The sequence below is a fragment of the Eretmochelys imbricata genome, chromosome 1 (assembly GCF_965152235.1).
Source record: "Eretmochelys imbricata isolate rEreImb1 chromosome 1, rEreImb1.hap1, whole genome shotgun sequence".
NCBI classification, from domain to species: domain Eukaryota; kingdom Metazoa; phylum Chordata; order Testudines; family Cheloniidae; genus Eretmochelys; species Eretmochelys imbricata.
In genome coordinates, this window is record NC_135572.1 from 6,261,108 (window position 1) to 6,278,446 (window position 17,339).

Consider the following 17,339-nt stretch of genomic DNA (forward strand, 5'->3'; position numbering starts at 1 on the left):
AGAACCATTTCTTTACTCCCGGGGGTGCCTCTCCAGCTGAAGTTCTCCAGTGTCTATTTTCTGCTCCTCCTGCTGTTCACGGAGCTGAGGTAATTGTCTGGGAGTCCTGGCCAACCTGAAAGTCCTCAGGGACTGTTCAGGGGAATCATAAAGGTGGCTGTTCAGCACGGCGAGTGTCAGACGTGAGATTCATACACCGATTCTCAGGGCTCTGCCTTTCTTGTTCCGTAGGGAGATATCGTCTCTCTGCAGAGTGGAATTTCGGTGAGTTGCCTTTTTCTGTAGGCCTGAACAGAGGCTGGGAGTGGTTGGGTCATTACAAAACCTAAATTTAATTTCCCCAATACAAATTTCTCCCTACTCTTACTCATGCCTTCTTGTCAACTATCTGTAATGAGACATTCTCTTACCCACCTTGCTCTCGCCAGCTGATGAAAGGGCCGATGCTGGGGAGAAGGGTCCTGCCACCTAGACCCTGAGCGTGTGTGGCCACTTTCAGAGAAGGTGCCTTTCATGCAGTATCAAAACAGAGCAGCCAGTGCCTGGGCATGAGGTCAGGGACATGTGAGGAACAGCCTGCAATCTTTCCTTATGTCCCAGAGACAGCTGTCTGTGATGTCCCTGTGCCCACTGAGCGATGTTCCTTGTTTCCTTGAACCAAATTTTTCTTACAGTTGCTGTTTAATAACCTATATTTGGTTTGAACTTAATGTAGTGATCAGTGGGTCAGGGAAGTGTCTGGTGTGAAGAGAGTACCACAGAGTGGGGGGAGAGCCACCCTCCTGCATGGTTGTTTGCCCTCTTATAGTGTGCTGGCCCTGCCACAGTCAGGACACAGCCTATCGTGCCCAATTTCCTATTTCCTTACCCAGAGACATCTTCGGGTACACTTACTCTATAGATTAACATATTATGACATATATTCATACATAGTAATACCGATTATCTATTCCCTGAAACTGTTACCCTTGGCCTAACTTATGACTTCCATGTCCTGCGGTGTACCCTGCAGTTACTGGTCTGTTCCAGACCGATGGTAAACATATTCAATTTTTTGTTCAATTCCCTATTCAGTTCCCCAAAGTCAAGCGGGATAACTGGTAGGCCATTTATCTATGCCAAAGGTTACAAACCCTTATACTAACTTGCTCTAGATAATCATAGACGATAGAGGCCTGTAGGTTCATTGCGTTCCAGCCAACTATTATGAACAACAATTATGAATAACATGTACTGGAATTCAGCATAAACAACCCCCCCCCCAAATAATAGACTCAATGAAATTAATGAAAAAAACACATTGTAGCAAGCTAGGTAACTGGCCTTATGGGCTAGAGCTCCCCGCTTAATTGCAGGAACTGGGACAAACTGATGGGTGGGATTTCAGTGACATTTCAAGAGATGTGTAACTTGTGAAATCTTCCAATACGTGATAAAAGCGGAAATGTGTAACTTTGCGGAGCAGACGTCCTGCATAAGGTGCATGCAACATCACTGCTTCCAGAAAACTGGTATCATATCATACAAATGATTGCAAATGAAAGCTTGGTCAGGCAATTGACTACACAATTGATCAACAACCAGTGTGAATCACTCCTTCCTCTCACCTTCGGTGTTTAGAGACAATGAAGGCACCCATGGAAATAATTCTCCTAAGCAAAAGTGCCGTTGAAGTTTCCAAGCCTTCAGCATTGAAGAAATTAATGGAAATATTTAGTTTTGTTTTTCTCATTGTGCTCCAAAGAAGAATTCTGGAAATGGTAAATGCTGTTTCAAAACTGCTACAATCCAAAGACACAGACCTATCCAAAGCAGCAGGATTACTTCCCAAAGCCACTGATCTTGTAGCTACATTTCCAATTGTATTCAAGGAAGCAAAACATTTAACAAGTAAATGATCAGATCAATGGGGCAGAGAAATCAAGTGTGAGGAAAGTGCTTGAGAAAGGCAGAAAGACAGGGGAACAGCTGATTTAGTGGCATACCAGGGAGGAGAGCAACCAGGAGCTCCAAGGGAGATGAGCTGAGGGAAGGCAGAATTTTTCCCTGAACAACTGCCCAAAAGAGTGAAATGGAGGAGCGGATGGCCTGTGAAGGGCAGGGCAAATGGCAGCCCCCCTTGTCCTCTCAGGGCAGGGAATATGGAGGGGCTCATGGTGTGTGAGAGGAGAGTGGGGGACGTGCCCCCTTATCCTGCAGTGTGGAAATGGGTGACAGGGCGAGGAGGGGATTGGGGATCGGGGAGAGAGGATTACTGGGCTGGAGAAGGGGCTGCATAATGAGTTCATGGTTGGAATGGGGCTTGATGGAGTAGGAGCAGAATGGATGGTGTGGGGTTGGCTTTGGCTATTCCTAGGAGGATGTATGTTGTGGCTGCAGAATATACCCAGGGGCTGTCGGAGATTCCCTGGAACTGTGGGGAGATCTGGCTGCTTTGTTTAAGTTGCACAATAAAATAAATTGTTTCTAATCCAGGTAATGGAAAGACTACAAGTTCACTCGCCCATGTGCCAAACAGTACACCCTTGGTGGTGTCGATCCACAATAGTACGTGTGGAATTTTGGCTCCTTATAGCACAGGCATCTGCAGGTCTGTCAAGCTGGCACCTTTCACAAGAACTAACGTCTCTTTGAGAAAAAAATATCAGGGTCAAATCCTGACCGAAAGCAACTCAGTGCCAGTCCCCTGACTCATGCATTACACCATTTACCCCAGCTCTGAGATGGGCGATTGCTGAATGTTGCGAAACATCTTGTGAATTGGGTTACCCCTAAATCCGGGACACTGCACCAGTCGCTGCAGAAAGACTTCAAATCATTCACCTTTTAAGTCTTTTCCATTTGTGCTGGTCGAGCTAAAACGTGTAACAATGTGATCAACGGTGATTCCCAATTGATTATCTGTCCTCCAGAGCTTTTACCCACTGGGCTATAAACATTGCTGCACTGCGTGCCTGACAGAGAGAGGGAATGCTGCTGCCCAGGCTGTTCAGGCTCTGCTTCCTCAGGAGTCAAGGATGAACACTCTCCAGCTGCTACTTTCGTGGCTTTGGTAAGTGCACTGATCACACTGGAGTTATTTCACGGACAGGGACAGGCAGTCTTAGCTGCTTGGAACGTTTAATCTGTAACCAATGAGACCTGCACATTCTTATGATCAGCAACGTTATTCGTTGTTGTATATAGGACCTAAACTCCTCGGAAGACAGGTCCGTCCCTTGTGGTGCTTGCAATCTGAGGCCCCAGATGGTGCAAACATTACCCATGTAGCGTGGAATTTTCCATGAGTAAAGAACCGAAATCCCAGTGAAAGCCAGCTTGTGTTTTTAACTCCCTGTGGCACTTTTCCATAAGTACCATTGACTTGCCTGGGGCTGTGTATGGTAAGAAGGAGCCTCAGCATGGCCATACCACATCCCAGCTGTCGTCTATCTAGACCCATAACCTGACTGACAGTCACTAGCACCAGACTCTAAACAGGAAGGGGGGCAATTAACCCTGGAGTGGCAAATACTGAATAATCTGACCATAGTTTCTAGCCAATCGGAGAGTGTGTGTAGCCTCTGAAAGGGTGACTTGTACTCTCTGCATTTCCTGCAGCTTCTGGAGGCATGGTGCTTGCTTGGCATATAACCCCCCCGGAGTGTCTGCTAGGATACCATAAGTGGGAAAATGGAGCTCTTTGTCTTTGCTCCAACAATATTTAATTGCAGTGAGGGTAAGGGCCTGTTGGGCCCCTTGATGTCCCTCGGAGTTATGCACAGAATTGAGGATAGGGTTTCTCACAGTAAATTTTGCACATGTCAAAACTCCCGGTGAAGGAATTTCTGGCTTTCTCCACAGGGCTTGATCTCACCCAGTGTGAGCAAAGGAGGCATCTAGAATGAAGATAGGACACAGCTCACATTCACAGTCTTCAGAGGCTCCTTTTCTTTTCATTCCCTCCCCCTCCAATAATAACATCATGTACAACAGCGAGGGAAGCCTTATTTACAGCTATAACACAGCAAAGCTGGATTGTGTTCCCTGTTCTACCACAGCCTCCTTGTTTGGCTTTGGACAAGTCACTATGAGTCATCACTGAGTAGTTTCTATGAACGCTTCTCAGCCCATGGAGCATTCACAATTCACATCATTGTTCTCCTCTCACAGGATTTTTAAATAGCTAAACCATTTACTTTTTTATCATGGACCCAAGCTAAAGAGTTGAGATCTGGATCCAGACTGAAATCTTTTGTAAATCTTTTGCTCTATTGTAAATCACTTTGAGATTTATAAATGGAAAGCTCTATATAAGAACAGGATATTATTAGTAATGGGATGTTCTAACTGATCTGGGGATGTGTGAGTACCACCAGGGTTTTTAATCATGGTACTGACTCCAACCAGTCTGAAGAGCGGGGGCATAATGGGCCATATTTTCTGTCATGATGTCACATATTTTTAATCATGTTGCTTTTAATTGTAGGGGATGTGGTTTAATAAACTGACCAGAACCTCCGCAGTGCATCATGCCAACCTGCAATGAAAGCAATATCAGTCCTGCAAGATTCCTCCTGGCAGGCATCCCAGGGCTGGAAGCTGATGGTCCCTGGATCTCCATCCCTTTCTGTTCCATGTACCTCATTGCAATTTTTGGAAACAGTCTGATTCTGTTTGTGATCAAGACACAGCGGAATCTCCATCAGCCCATGTACTTGTTCCTTTCTCTGTTGTCTGTCACCGACCTTGGCTTATCTTTCTCCACCTTGCCAACAATTCTCAGCGTCTTCCTGTTTAACACCAGAGAAATTGGCATTGATGTCTGTCTGACCCAACTTTTCTTTATTCACACTTTCTCCATCTTGGAATCCTCTGTACTCGTAGCCATGGCATTTGACCGCTTCGTTGCAATACGCCACCCACTGAGATACGCTTCTATTTTAACCAGTACAAGGATAGGAAATATAGGACTGGTGATAATAATCAGGGTTAGTGGTGTTCATATTCCAGGTGTCATTCTTCTCAAGAGGTTGCCGTACAGCAAGATCCAACCTCTTTCTTATTCATATTGTTTGCATCCAGATGTGATGAAGATGGCCTGTGCAGACACTACGCCCAGCAGCTTCTATGGTTTGTTTGTTGTCATTTCTACTCTGGGAGTAGACTCAGTGCTCATTGTCTTGTCTTACATCATGATCCTTCAGACTGTATTGAGTATCACATCCCGGCAAGAGCGTCTCAAGGCTCTGAACACCTGTGTCTCCCACATCTGCGTCACCCTGCTTTTCTACACCCCGCTGATCAGTTTGTCGATGATTCACAGGTTCAAGAAAAAGGCTCTCCCTGAGAGTCAAATTTTTCTGTCTTATCTCCAACTCCTCTTCCCCCCGGTGCTCAATCCCATTGTATACAGCATGAAAACCAAAGAGATTCGTAAACGGATCATGAAGATCTTTCAAAACTATTCCACTAACAAACTCCAGTGGGGGCACTGATTTGGTCTGTCTAATCTGTCTCTGTCGGAGCGAATATGGCCCGTGGTGTCCAAGTGCCTCTGTCACTAAAAGCAACCCTTAAGTACATAGTAGAAAAGTATTGAAATGGTAAACAGGGCCGTTCCTCATGGATAGCTAGCAAAGCCACGGTAAATAAACTGGTTTCAGAGTAACAGCCGTGTTAGTCTGTATTCGCAAAAAGAAAAGGAGTACTTGTGGCACCTTAGAGACTAACCAGTTTATTTGAGCATGAGCTTTCGTGAGCTACAGCTCACTTGTGAGCTGTAGCTCACGAAAGCTCATGCTCAAATAAACTGGTTAGTCTCTAAGGTGCCACAAGTACTCCTTTTCTTTTTGGTAAATAAACTAGAGTTCTTGAAATATAGGCTTGTATTGTTAGAGAATCGAAAGTAGATACTAATTGTATTTGTCTGGGTTTACCTATATCTTATTACAAGTTCAACAATGTGACCAAATTAGCTTGTAGATGATAAATTTCAGTTCCTGAAAGTCATGTTTTATTACATATTCTGTTAATTCAGAGGTCAAAAGGGGATACTAATGTTAAGATGAAACTTGTGTTGTAATAATATCTTTGTCTTTATTTCTCTTTGAAGTTTGTAGTAAACTACCTGGGAACCATTTCAATGGTTAATGGCCTTATGCTAATCAATGTTGCTAGTTATCAGTGTAGACATAGGAAATAGAGATTTATTTCAAAGCAAAGATGCACATTACTTATTCTTCACCCAAGGAAGGCCTGCTTTGATCATTTGGGGACAAGAGGTTAATCAGCTGAACTTCAGCTATAAAGGGCCTTTTGGGCCTGATTCTTACTATCTCAGAGCTGCTTAAGCTTTGTCAGGGGATGTTCAAGTAACAAGATGGAGGACTTGTGGATTACCCCTGCAATTCTCATGGAAGAATTTGAAAACACTCTGTATATGGACTGCGTATTGGACTATAACTTTTTCCATTAATTCCAGAAAGACTTCTACAAATCGGCAGCCTCACCATTTCTGCTTTGAAACTGGCCTGTGAACTGGGTTCATATCTCTATGTATAATGATCTTTTACCACAATAACTCTCTTTCTTTTCCTTTTAAATAAATCTTAGATTTGTGAATAAGAATTGTCTGTCAGTGTGTATTTGACCTGGTGTGAAATGTGTCCGATCTCTTGAGAGTAGGAGAACTTTACAGATGGTGAATAAGATTTTATATAACCTTTAATAGATGGACTTGGCTGTGTGGGTGGGAGCCAAAGGTAAGATTGCTTAAAGAAAACTGTATTTTGACTTCTTGGTACCCGGGAAGGTATTATAGAAGCTGTATGGTTACTGTCTTGGTGAATCAATTGTAAGAATAAGCCACCAGTTTTGGGGATTGTCTGCCCTATTCCTTGCAGTTTGTCCTGATTGAGCATTCTCAGTATAGCCCCTCCAGCGACCATGGTCACAGCATCCCAAAAGTAAAGCTTGTATTGTTCGCCCCCTAAAATCCCAGTTAGCAAACCTGCAATGACTCACCTTAAACTGTGGCTTCACTATTGATGCCACCATAATAAAATATAAATTTTCAGCATGTTTACCTTGCTCTTCATAGTAAATCATTGTGATTAATATTTACTTATTTGTTGAAATCCTTCCTGGGCCAGATACCCATCCCTTTTCCATCTCCTTTGCAAGCGAGGCGGCATTTTTGTTCCAAAGTTGAGTTGAAAACCTTTCAACTTTTAAATATAGAGGGCTCCAACTCAAGCTCTTCTTCTGATCACAAGGAGAGTATCTCGTTGGGAGAGAAAGAAAGACAGATGATCTGTGGGGCCAGAGCCAAGATAGTGCGTGCCAGCCATGTTACAAGTAACCCGGCAGCCAAGCACAAGGAGCAGGTGGGGAGAGCCAGGTGGGGACTTCTGCATACCGCCCAGCACAGGGAGTCGTTACTAGAGAAGAGGGCGTTGAAGGCTGGACTCAGAAGGTGGGATGTGAATCTTGTGGGAGGACAGATGCTGGGGAGAAAGGTCCTGCCACTTGGAGCATGAGGGAGTGTGCCCAGTTCCAGAGCAGGCTCCTTACCTGCAGTATCACCACGGAGCAGCCAGGGCCTGGGGAATAGGTGATGTGTGAGGAACAAATTGGGAACATTTCTTACATCCCAGAAATGGCTGTTGGTGGTGTTTCCCATGCCCACAAAGCGGGGTTCCTTGTTTCCTCTAACATTTCCCATTTTTTCCTTTTTTTACAGCTGCTGATGAATAAATTAAATTTGGTTTGAACTTAATGTAGTGATCAGTGGGTTAGAGAAGGGTCTGGTGCGAAGAAAGTAACCAGGAATGGGGACACCCTAGCCCCTGTCCGAGGGAACACCCTAGCCCCCACGATGAGACTGGGGTTCAGGCTTCCAGGAATCCTGGGCCCAGCTGTGTCACAATTACACGTACTCTGCCACACAGGAGAGTGGAAGGCGAGTCCTTGAGGTCAGGCAGGACTCTGGGTAAAGGGAGTAGAAGTGAGGATTCGAATTCTTTGGCTATCCAATTCCACCAGGGCAGTGCAGAAGCCAGGAAAGTCTCCCACAATAGCAGGACCATTCCCCCGCTAATATTGGGGAACTGGGACAAACTGATGGGTTGAATTTTAGTGACGTGTAAAGGTACGTGTACCTTTAGTTAAATCTTCATATAAATGGTGAAAGTTGAAGGTGTAACTTTGGGAAGCACACTTTCTGCGTAAGGTGGATGTAACGCCACTGCACAAGACGGCTTCCCAGAGACTGGAATCAGATAAATCCTTTTTTCCGCACTATTTTCTTATGAGGTTAGAGCAGTAAACCGGACATTGTTTATTTGGCCATTTGAAAAATATTTAGTAAGAAATGAAAACTTCGTCAAGCAATTGATTACACAATTGAACAACAACCAGTATGAATCACTCCTTCCTCTCACATTCAATGTTTACACACAATGAAGGCACCCACGGAAAACACTCTTCTGAGGAAAAATGCCATTGAATTTTCAAGCCTTCAGCAGACACCCTTCATGCTGACTTAGACCAGATGGAGACCTTGGGACATTCGCAGGGTGGTAGTGGGAAATATTATATTATATTATAGAGTGGCATTATATATTATAACATAATAAATTATAAAATGCCACACAATACACAGTCAACCTGTGGAACTCCTTGCCAGAGGATGTTGCAAAGGCCAAGACCATAACAGAGTTCAAAAAAGAACTGGATAAATTCATGGAGGTTGGGTCCATCAATGGCTATTAGCCAGGATGGGCAAGGAAGGCGTCCCTAGCCTCTGTTTGCCATAAGCTGGTAATAAGCGACAGCGGATGGATCACTGAATGATTCCCTGTTCTGTTCATTCCCTCTGGATTATAATATTATATAATATTATATTATAGAGCGGAATTAATTTATTTTCTGTCTTCTTATCAATCACTTTCCTAGTGGTTCACAACATTAAATTTTTGGACTATTATGGCACATTGAGCAGATGTTTTCAGACAACTCGCTACCATGACCGCAAGATCTCTTTCTTGATTGGTAACAGCTAATTTAGACCCCATCATTTTCTATCTGTAGATGAGATTCTGTTTTCTAATGTGCTTTACTGCTATCATTTGAATCTTTTAAAAGCCACGGAGGGAATTCTCCTCATGACCTCGTTGTGACACTGTGCCCCATATTCTTCATAGTTGAATGATTCTGATATAATTCTGACATAATGATCATACATTTTATACACGGTATGTCTTGTCAGGTGTCATTGGAAAAGTTATGATTTGCTGAAGAGGATTATCTTCTTTGTGTGCATGTATCATTTATGTATGTGGAGTTATGAATATTGACTGTGTATCTGTTTTTCAAATGTAGTTACACCTGGGTGACGCCCACGATGCAAAATGCTTCCAGTCTTGACAATGGATTGTTAAGGACCTATTCAGGGTAATGACCTGGTCTTATCCCCCATCTGGTGAGCCTTCCTGAAAACCCTCCAGACTGCCTATGTCTAATCGCTGCTATGACTCAGCAGGGCATGCACAGGAATGTGAACAGACCACATGACACTGAACTCCATTTTGGGCACCTGTATTTTTCCACAATCTGGATTGGGATCTATTTTTGGGACAAAGGATTCCCACTCGATGTTAATTCTACATGAGGTGGGGTGAGACATCATCTAGTGGCTTCCCTCCCCACATAAGAGAACTCCTGGAAATACCTGCAAGTATTGGAATTCCACCATGATTTCAACAATTTCCATCCCACCATCAAAGTCAGCCTCGATCAGTCCACACAAGAGATCCACTTCCTGGACACTACGGTGCTAATAAGCAACAGTCACATAAACACCACCCTATACCGGAAACCTACTGACCGCTATTCCTACCTATATGTCTCCAGCTTTCACTCAGAACACACCACACAATCCATCGTCTACAGCCAAGCTCTACGATACAACTATATTTGCTCCAACCCCTCAGACAGAGACAAACACCTACAAGATCACTATCAAGCATTCTTACAACTACAGTACCCACCTGCTGAAGTGAAGAAACAAATTGACAGAGCCAGAAGGGTACCCAGAAGTCACCTAGTGCAGGACAGGCCCAACAAAGATAATAACAGAACGCCACTAGCCATCACCTTCAGCCCCCAACTAAAACCTCTCCAATGCATCATTAAGGATCTACAACCTATCCTGAAGGGTGACCCATCACTCTCACAAATCTTGGGAGAGAGGCCAGTCCTTGCCTGCAGACAGCTCCCCAGCCTGAAGCAAATACTCACCAGCAACCACACACCACACAACAGAACCACCAACCGAGGAACCTATCCTTGCAACAAAGCCTGTTGCCAACTGTGTCCAGATATTTATTCAGGGAACACGATCATAGGGCCTAATCACATCAGCCACACTATCAGAGGCTCGTTCACCTGCGCATCTACCAATGTGATATATGCCATCATATGCCAGCAATGCCCCTCTGCCATGTCCATTGGTCAAACTGGACAGTCTCTATGTAAAAGAATAAATGGACCCAAATCAGATGTCAAGAATTATAACATTCAAAAACCAGTTGGAGAACACTTCAATCTGTCTGGTCACTCGATTACAGACCTAAAAGTTACAATATTACAACAAAAAGGCTTCAAAAACAGACTTCAACGGGAGATTGCTGAACTGGAATTAATTTGCAAACTGGACACAATTAACTTAGGGTTGAATAGAGACTGGGAGTGGATATGTCATTACACAAAGTAAAACTATTTCTCCACATTTATTCCCCGCCCCCCACCGTTCCTCAGACATTCCTGTTAACTGCTGGGAATGGCACACCTTGATTATCACTACAAAAGATTTTCTTCCCCCCTAGCTCATTGTAAGTGATCACTCTCCTTACAGTGTGTATACCCATTTTTTCATGTTCTGTGTATATATAAATCCCCTCACTGTATTTTCCACTGAATGCATCCGATGAAGTGAGCTGTAGCTCACAAAAGCTTATGCTCAAATAAATTGGTTAGTCTCTAAGGTGCCTCTGGTTCTCCTTTTCTTTTTGTGAATACAGAGGAACATGGCTGCTACTCTGAAACCTGCAAGTATGGGGGAGGGACGGCAGCCCGAACCAAAGATCCAGATGTAGAAGTTGTTTGATTCCTTTCCCCTGTGTTCTGACGCTGGCATGGAAAACCTACCTAAAATGCCACCATACTGAAATGGCTGCAGGGTAAAGATTGGGGAAATTCCGTGGCTGTTCCCTTATACAATGTGGGATACCATGTGAGAGGAACGCCAGGTGATTTTGGCCCTGGGAGTGGTGAAGGAATCACACAGTGAGTGGAGAAGTCCCCATGGTACTAGTTCTGACACAGGATAGCACAACCTCTTCCTACCTCGATTTCTGAAAGATGGACACACTATTGAACTTTCATGCTTACCCAATCAAAAGAGAAGATGAATTACTAGAAGAATTGGGAGTTGCCAGATATATATCCACTTTAGACCTCACAACAAGACACTGACAAAAACAGTTGATGGTAGTATCCTGGGAGAAGAAATCCTTTTCCGTGCCCTTTGGCCTGTATTAATCTCGGATCACGTCATTTGGCCTCCACAGGGTGGCAGTTACTTCTCACAGCTAATCGACTAAATATTGTTACTTCATGGGTGGTACGCAGCGCTATGCTGCTATGATCCATTGAAAATGCTTTTTGGTCCCATAGCTTATGAAATCATTTCCCACACATAGTGCAGATGGCAGTATATCACACACACAAAAGAAGGTCATCATCAGTTGCTAGGCTGTGTAGCAGGAAGAGGGCCTGAAACATAATCCCTTGTAGTCGAGGCCTGGTGTGAGGCCATGAGATCTGGGTTAAAGTAGTCAAAACTTTGCAGCTATAAAGCAAAGTCAAGTTGTGAGCGAGGGACAGGCCCGGCTTACAGAAGCTGGCAGGAACAGGGCTGATATTGCAAAAACACACATTCCTAAGTAGTGCTCGTGTCAAGGATCCTTCCCAACTCTGAACTCTAGGGTACAGATGTGGGGACCTGCATGAAAACCTCCTAAGCTTACTTTTACCAGCTTAGGTTAAAACTTCCCCAAGGTACAAATTATTTTACCCTTTGCCCTCGGATTTACACTGCCACCACCAAACTTTATCTGGGTTCCTCCCACTCCTTGTGCCCCACTTCCTGGGGAAGGTTTGGTAAAAATCCTCACCAATTTGCATAGGTGACCACAGACCCAAACCCTTGGATCTTAGAACAATGAAAAAGCATTCAGTTTCATAGAATCATAGAATATCAGGGTTGGAAGGGACCTCAGGAGGTCATCTAGTCCAACCCCCTGCTCAAAGCAGGACCAATCCCCAATTAAATCATCCCATCCAGGGCTTTCTCAAGCCTGACCTTAAAATCTTCTAAGGAAGGAGATTCTACCACCTCCCTAGGTAACACATTCCAGTGTTTCACCACCCTCCTCGTGAAAAAGTTTTTCCTAATATCCAACCTAAACCTCCCCCACTGCAACTTGAGACCATTACTCCTTATCCTGTCCTCTTCTACCACTGAGAATAGTCTAGAACCATCCTCTCTGGAACCACCTCTCAGGTAGTTGAAAGCAGCTATCAAATCCCCCCTCATTCTTCTCTTCCGTAGACTAAACAATCCCAGTTCCCTCAGCCTCTCCTCAGAAGTCATGTGTTCCAGACCCCTAATCATTTTTGTTGCCCTTTGCTGGACGCTTTCCAATTTTTCCACATCCTTCTTGTAGTGTGGGGCCCAAAACTGGACACAGTACTCCACATGAGGTCTCACCAATGTTGAATAGAGGGGAACGATCACATCCCTCGATCTGCTGGCTATGCCCTTACTTATACATCCCAAAATGCCAATGGTCTTCTTGGCAACAAGGGCACACTGTTGACTCATATCCAGCTTCTCGTCCACTGTCACCCCTAGGTCCTTTTCCGCAGAACTGCTGCCTAGCCATTCGGTCCCTAGTCTGTAGCTGTGCATTGGATTCTTCCGTCCTAAGTGCAGGACCCTGCACTTATCCTTGTTGAACCTCATCAGATTTCTTTTGGCCCAATCCTCCAATTTGTCTAGGTCCCTCTGTATCCTATCCCTACCTGCCACCGTATCTACCACTCCTCCTAGTTTAGTATCATCCGCAAATTTGAGGAGAGTGCAATCCACACCATCCTCCAGATCATTTATGAAGATATTGAACAAAACCGACTCCAGGACCGACCCTTGGGGTACTCCACTTGATACCAGCTGCCATCTAGACATGGAGCCATTGATCACTACCCATTGAGCCCGACAATCTAGCCAACTTTCTATCCACCTTGTAGTGCATTCATCCAGCCCATACTTCTTTAACTTGCTGACAAGAATACTGTGGGAGACCGTGTCAAAAGCTTTGCTAAAGTCAAGAAACAATACATCCACTGCTTTCCCTTCATCCACAGAACCAGTAATCTCATCATAGAAGGCGATTAGATTAGTCAGGCATGACTTGCCCTTGGTGAATCCATGCTGACTGTTCCTGATCACTTTCCTCTTCTCGAAGTGCTTCAGGATTGATTCCTTGAGGACCCACTCCATGATTTTTCTGGGGACTGAGGTGAGGCTGACTGGCCTGTAGTGCCCAGGATCCTCCTTCTTCCCTTTTTTAAAGATGGGCACTACATTAGCCTTTCTCCAGTTGTCCGGGACTTCCCCCGATCGCCATGAGTTTTCAAAGATAATGGCCAATGGCTCTGCAATCACAGCCGCCAGCTCCTTTAGCACTCTCGGATGCAATGCATCCGGCCCCATGGACTTGTGCATGTTCAGCTTTTCTAAATAGTCCCGAACCACTTCTTTCTCCACAGAGGGCTGGCCACCTACTCCCCATGCTGTGTTGCCCAGTGCAGAGGTCTGGGAGCTGACCTTGTTTGTGAAGACAGAGGCAAAAAAAGCATTGAGTACATTAGCTTTTTCCACATCCTCTGTCACTAGGTTGCCTCCCTCATTCAGTAAGGGGCCCACACTTTTCTTGGCTTTCTTCTTGTTGCCAACATACCTGAAGAAACCCTTCATGTTTCTCTTAACATCTCTTGCTAGCTGCAGCTCCAGGTGCGATTTGGCCTTCCTGATTTCATTCCTACATGCCCGAGCAACATTTTTATACTCTTCCCTGGTCATTTGTCCAATCTTCCACTTCTTGTAAGCTTCTTTTTTATGTTTAAGATCAGCAAGGATTTCACTGTTAAGCCAAGCTGGATGCCTGCCATATTTACTATTCTTTCGGCACATCGGGATGGTTTGTCCCTGTAACCTCAATAGGGATTCTTTGAAATACAGCCAGCTCTCCTGGACTCCTTTCCCCGTCATGTTATTCCCGCAGGGGATCCTACCCATCAGTTCCCTGATGGAATCTAAGTCTGCTTTCCTGAAGTCCAGGGTCCGTATCCTGCTGCTTACCTTTCTTTCCTGTGTCAGGATCCTGAAGTCGACCAACTCATGGTCACTGCCTCCCAGATTCCCATCCACTTTTGCTTCCCCTACTAATTCTTCCCGGTTTGTGAGCAGCAGGTCAAGAAAAGCTCTCCCCCTAGTTGGCTCCTCCAGCACTTGCACCAGGAAATTGTCCCCTACGCTTTCCAAAAACTTCCTGGATTGTCTATGCACCGCTGTATTGCTCTCCCAGCAGATATCAGGATGATTAAAGTCACCCATGAGAACCAGGGCCTGTGATCTAGTAGCTTCTTCGAGTTGCTGGAACAAAGCCTCATCCACCTCATCCTCCGGGTCCGGTGGTCTATAGTAGACTCCCACCACTACATCCCTCTTGTTGCTCACACTTCTAAACTTAATCCAGAGACACTCAGGTTTTTCTGCAGTTTCATACCGGAGCTCTGAGCAGTCATACTGCTCCCTTACATACAGTGCTACTCCCCCACCTTTTCTGCCCTGCCTGTCCTTCCTGAACAGTTTATAACCATCCATGTCAAGACTCCAGTCATGTGAGTTATCCCACCAAGTCTCTGTTATTCCAATCACATCATAATTCCTTGCCTTCACCAGGACCTCCAGTTCTCCCTGCTTGTTTCCAAGGCTTTGTGCATTTGTATATAGGCACTTGAGATAACCTGCTGATCGCCCCTCATTTTCAGTATGAGGTAGGAGCTCTCCCCTCACAGACGTTCCTGCCTGTGCTTCCTCCCGGTATCCTGCTTGCCCACTTACCTCAGGGCTTTAAAAGGTCTCTTTCCCCCGGTGAACCTAGTTCAAAGCCCTCCTCACTAGGTTAGCAAGCCTGCTCACAAAGATGCTCTTCCCTCTCTTCGTTAGGTGGAGCCCCTCTCTGCCCAGCACTCCTCCTTCATGGAACACCATCCCATGGTCAAAGAATCCAAAGCCTTCTCTCCAACACCACCTGCGTAGCCACTCGTTGACATCGACGATTTGACGGTCCCTACCCGGCCTTTTCCTTCTACGGGGAGGATGGACGAGAACACTACTTGCGCCTCAAACTCCTTTATCCTTCTTCCCAGAGCCACGTAGTCCTCAGTGATCTGCTCAAGGTCTCCTTACAAGAAGACTTTTAATAGAAGGAAAAAAAGGTATCACCTCTGTAAAATTAGGATGGTGAATACCTTACAGGGTAATTAGATTCAAAACATAGAGAATCCCTCTAGGCAAAACCTTAAGTTACAAAGAAGACACACAGACAGGAATAGTCATTCTATTCAGCACAGCTATTTTCTCAGGCATTTCAAGAAATCATAATCTAACACATACCTAGCTAGATTACTGACTAAGTTCTAAGACTCCATTCCTGTTCTGTCTCCGGCAAAAGCATCACACAGACACAGGCCCTTTGTTTTTCTCCCTCCTCCTAGCTTTCGAAAGTATCTTGTCTCCTAATTGGTCATTTTGGTCAGGAGCCAGCGAGGTTACCTTTAGCTTCTTAACCCTTTACAGGTGAGAGGATTTTTCCACTGGCCAGGAGGGATTTTAAAGGGGTTTTACCCTTCCCTTTATTTTTATGACAGCTCAGCACAAAAATAAACATAAGTACATAAGAATGGCCCTACTGGGTCAGACCAAACGTCCATCGAGCCCAGTGTGCTGTCTTCCGACAGTGGCCAGTGCCAGGTGCCCCAGAGGGAATGAACAGAACAGGGAATCATCCAGTGATCCATCCCCTGTCACTCATTCCCAGCTTCTGACAAGCACAGGCGAGGGACACCATCCCTGCCCATCCTGACTAATAGCCATTGATGGACCTATCCTGCATGAATTTATCTAGTTCTTTTTTGAACTCTATTATGGTCTTGGCCTTTACAACATCCTCTGGCAAGGCGTTCCGCAGGTTGACTGTCTGTTGTGTGGCATTTTATATTAATTAATTATATTATACTATATTATATTTTAGAGTGGAATTATTATATTTTCTGTCTTCTTATCAATCACTTTCCTAGTGGTTCACAACATTCTGTTAACTTTTTGGACTATTGTGGCACATGGAGCAGATGTTTTCAGACAACTCGCTACCATGACCGCAAGATCTCTTTCTTGATTGGTAACAGCTAATTTAGACCCCATCATTTTGTATGTGTAGTTGAGATTCTCTTTTCTAATGTGCTTTACTGCTGTCATTTGAATCTTTGAAAAGCCACAGAGGGGATTCTCCTCATGACCTCGTTATGACACTGTGCCCCATATTCTTCATAGTTGAATGATTCTGATATAATTCTGACATAATGATCATACATTTTGTACGAGATATATCTTGTCAGGTGTCATTGGAGAAGTTATGATTTGCTGAAAAGGATGATCCTCTTTGTGTGCATGTATCATTTTTGTATGTGGAGTTATGAATATTGACTGTGTATCTGTATTTCAAATGTAGTTACACCTGGGTGACGCCCACGAGGCAAAATGCTTCCAGTCTTGACAATGGATTGTTCAGGACCTATTCAGGGTAATGAACTGGCCTTATCCCCCATCTGGTGAGCCTTCCTGAAAACCCTCCAGACTGCTTATGGCTAATCGCTGCTATGACTCAGCAGGGCATGCAAAAGCATGTGAACAGACCACATGACACTGAACTCCATTTTGGGTAGCTGTATTTTTCCACAAACTGGATTGGGAACTCTTTTTGTAACAAAGGATTCCCACTTGATGTTAATTCTACATAAGGTGGGGTGAGACATCATCTAGTGGCCTCCATCCCCACACAAGAGAACTCCTGGAAATACCTGCAAGTATGGGGGAGGGACGGCAGCCCGAACCAAAGATCCAGATGTAGAAGTTGTTTGATTCCTTTCCCCTGTGTTCTCACCCTGGC

The 17,339-nt window shown here is 44.7% G+C and overlaps 1 protein-coding gene across 1 annotated transcript; it reads left to right on the forward strand.

The window, feature by feature from the left end:
• The first annotated feature begins 4,511 nt into the window (after window positions 1-4,511).
• On the forward strand, window positions 4,512-5,477 carry LOC144259678 (olfactory receptor 51G2-like). The gene has a single exon (XM_077807983.1). The coding sequence runs from the start codon at window positions 4,512-4,514 to the stop codon at window positions 5,475-5,477; it is 966 nt and encodes a 321-aa protein (XP_077664109.1).
• Window positions 5,478-17,339: the final 11,862 nt, after the last annotated feature.

Excerpts from the sequence above, each read along its gene's own strand:
- LOC144259678 (XM_077807983.1), top strand. The coding sequence starts at position 4,512 with ATGCCAACCTGCAATGAAAGCAATATCAGTCCTGCAAGATTCCTCCTG.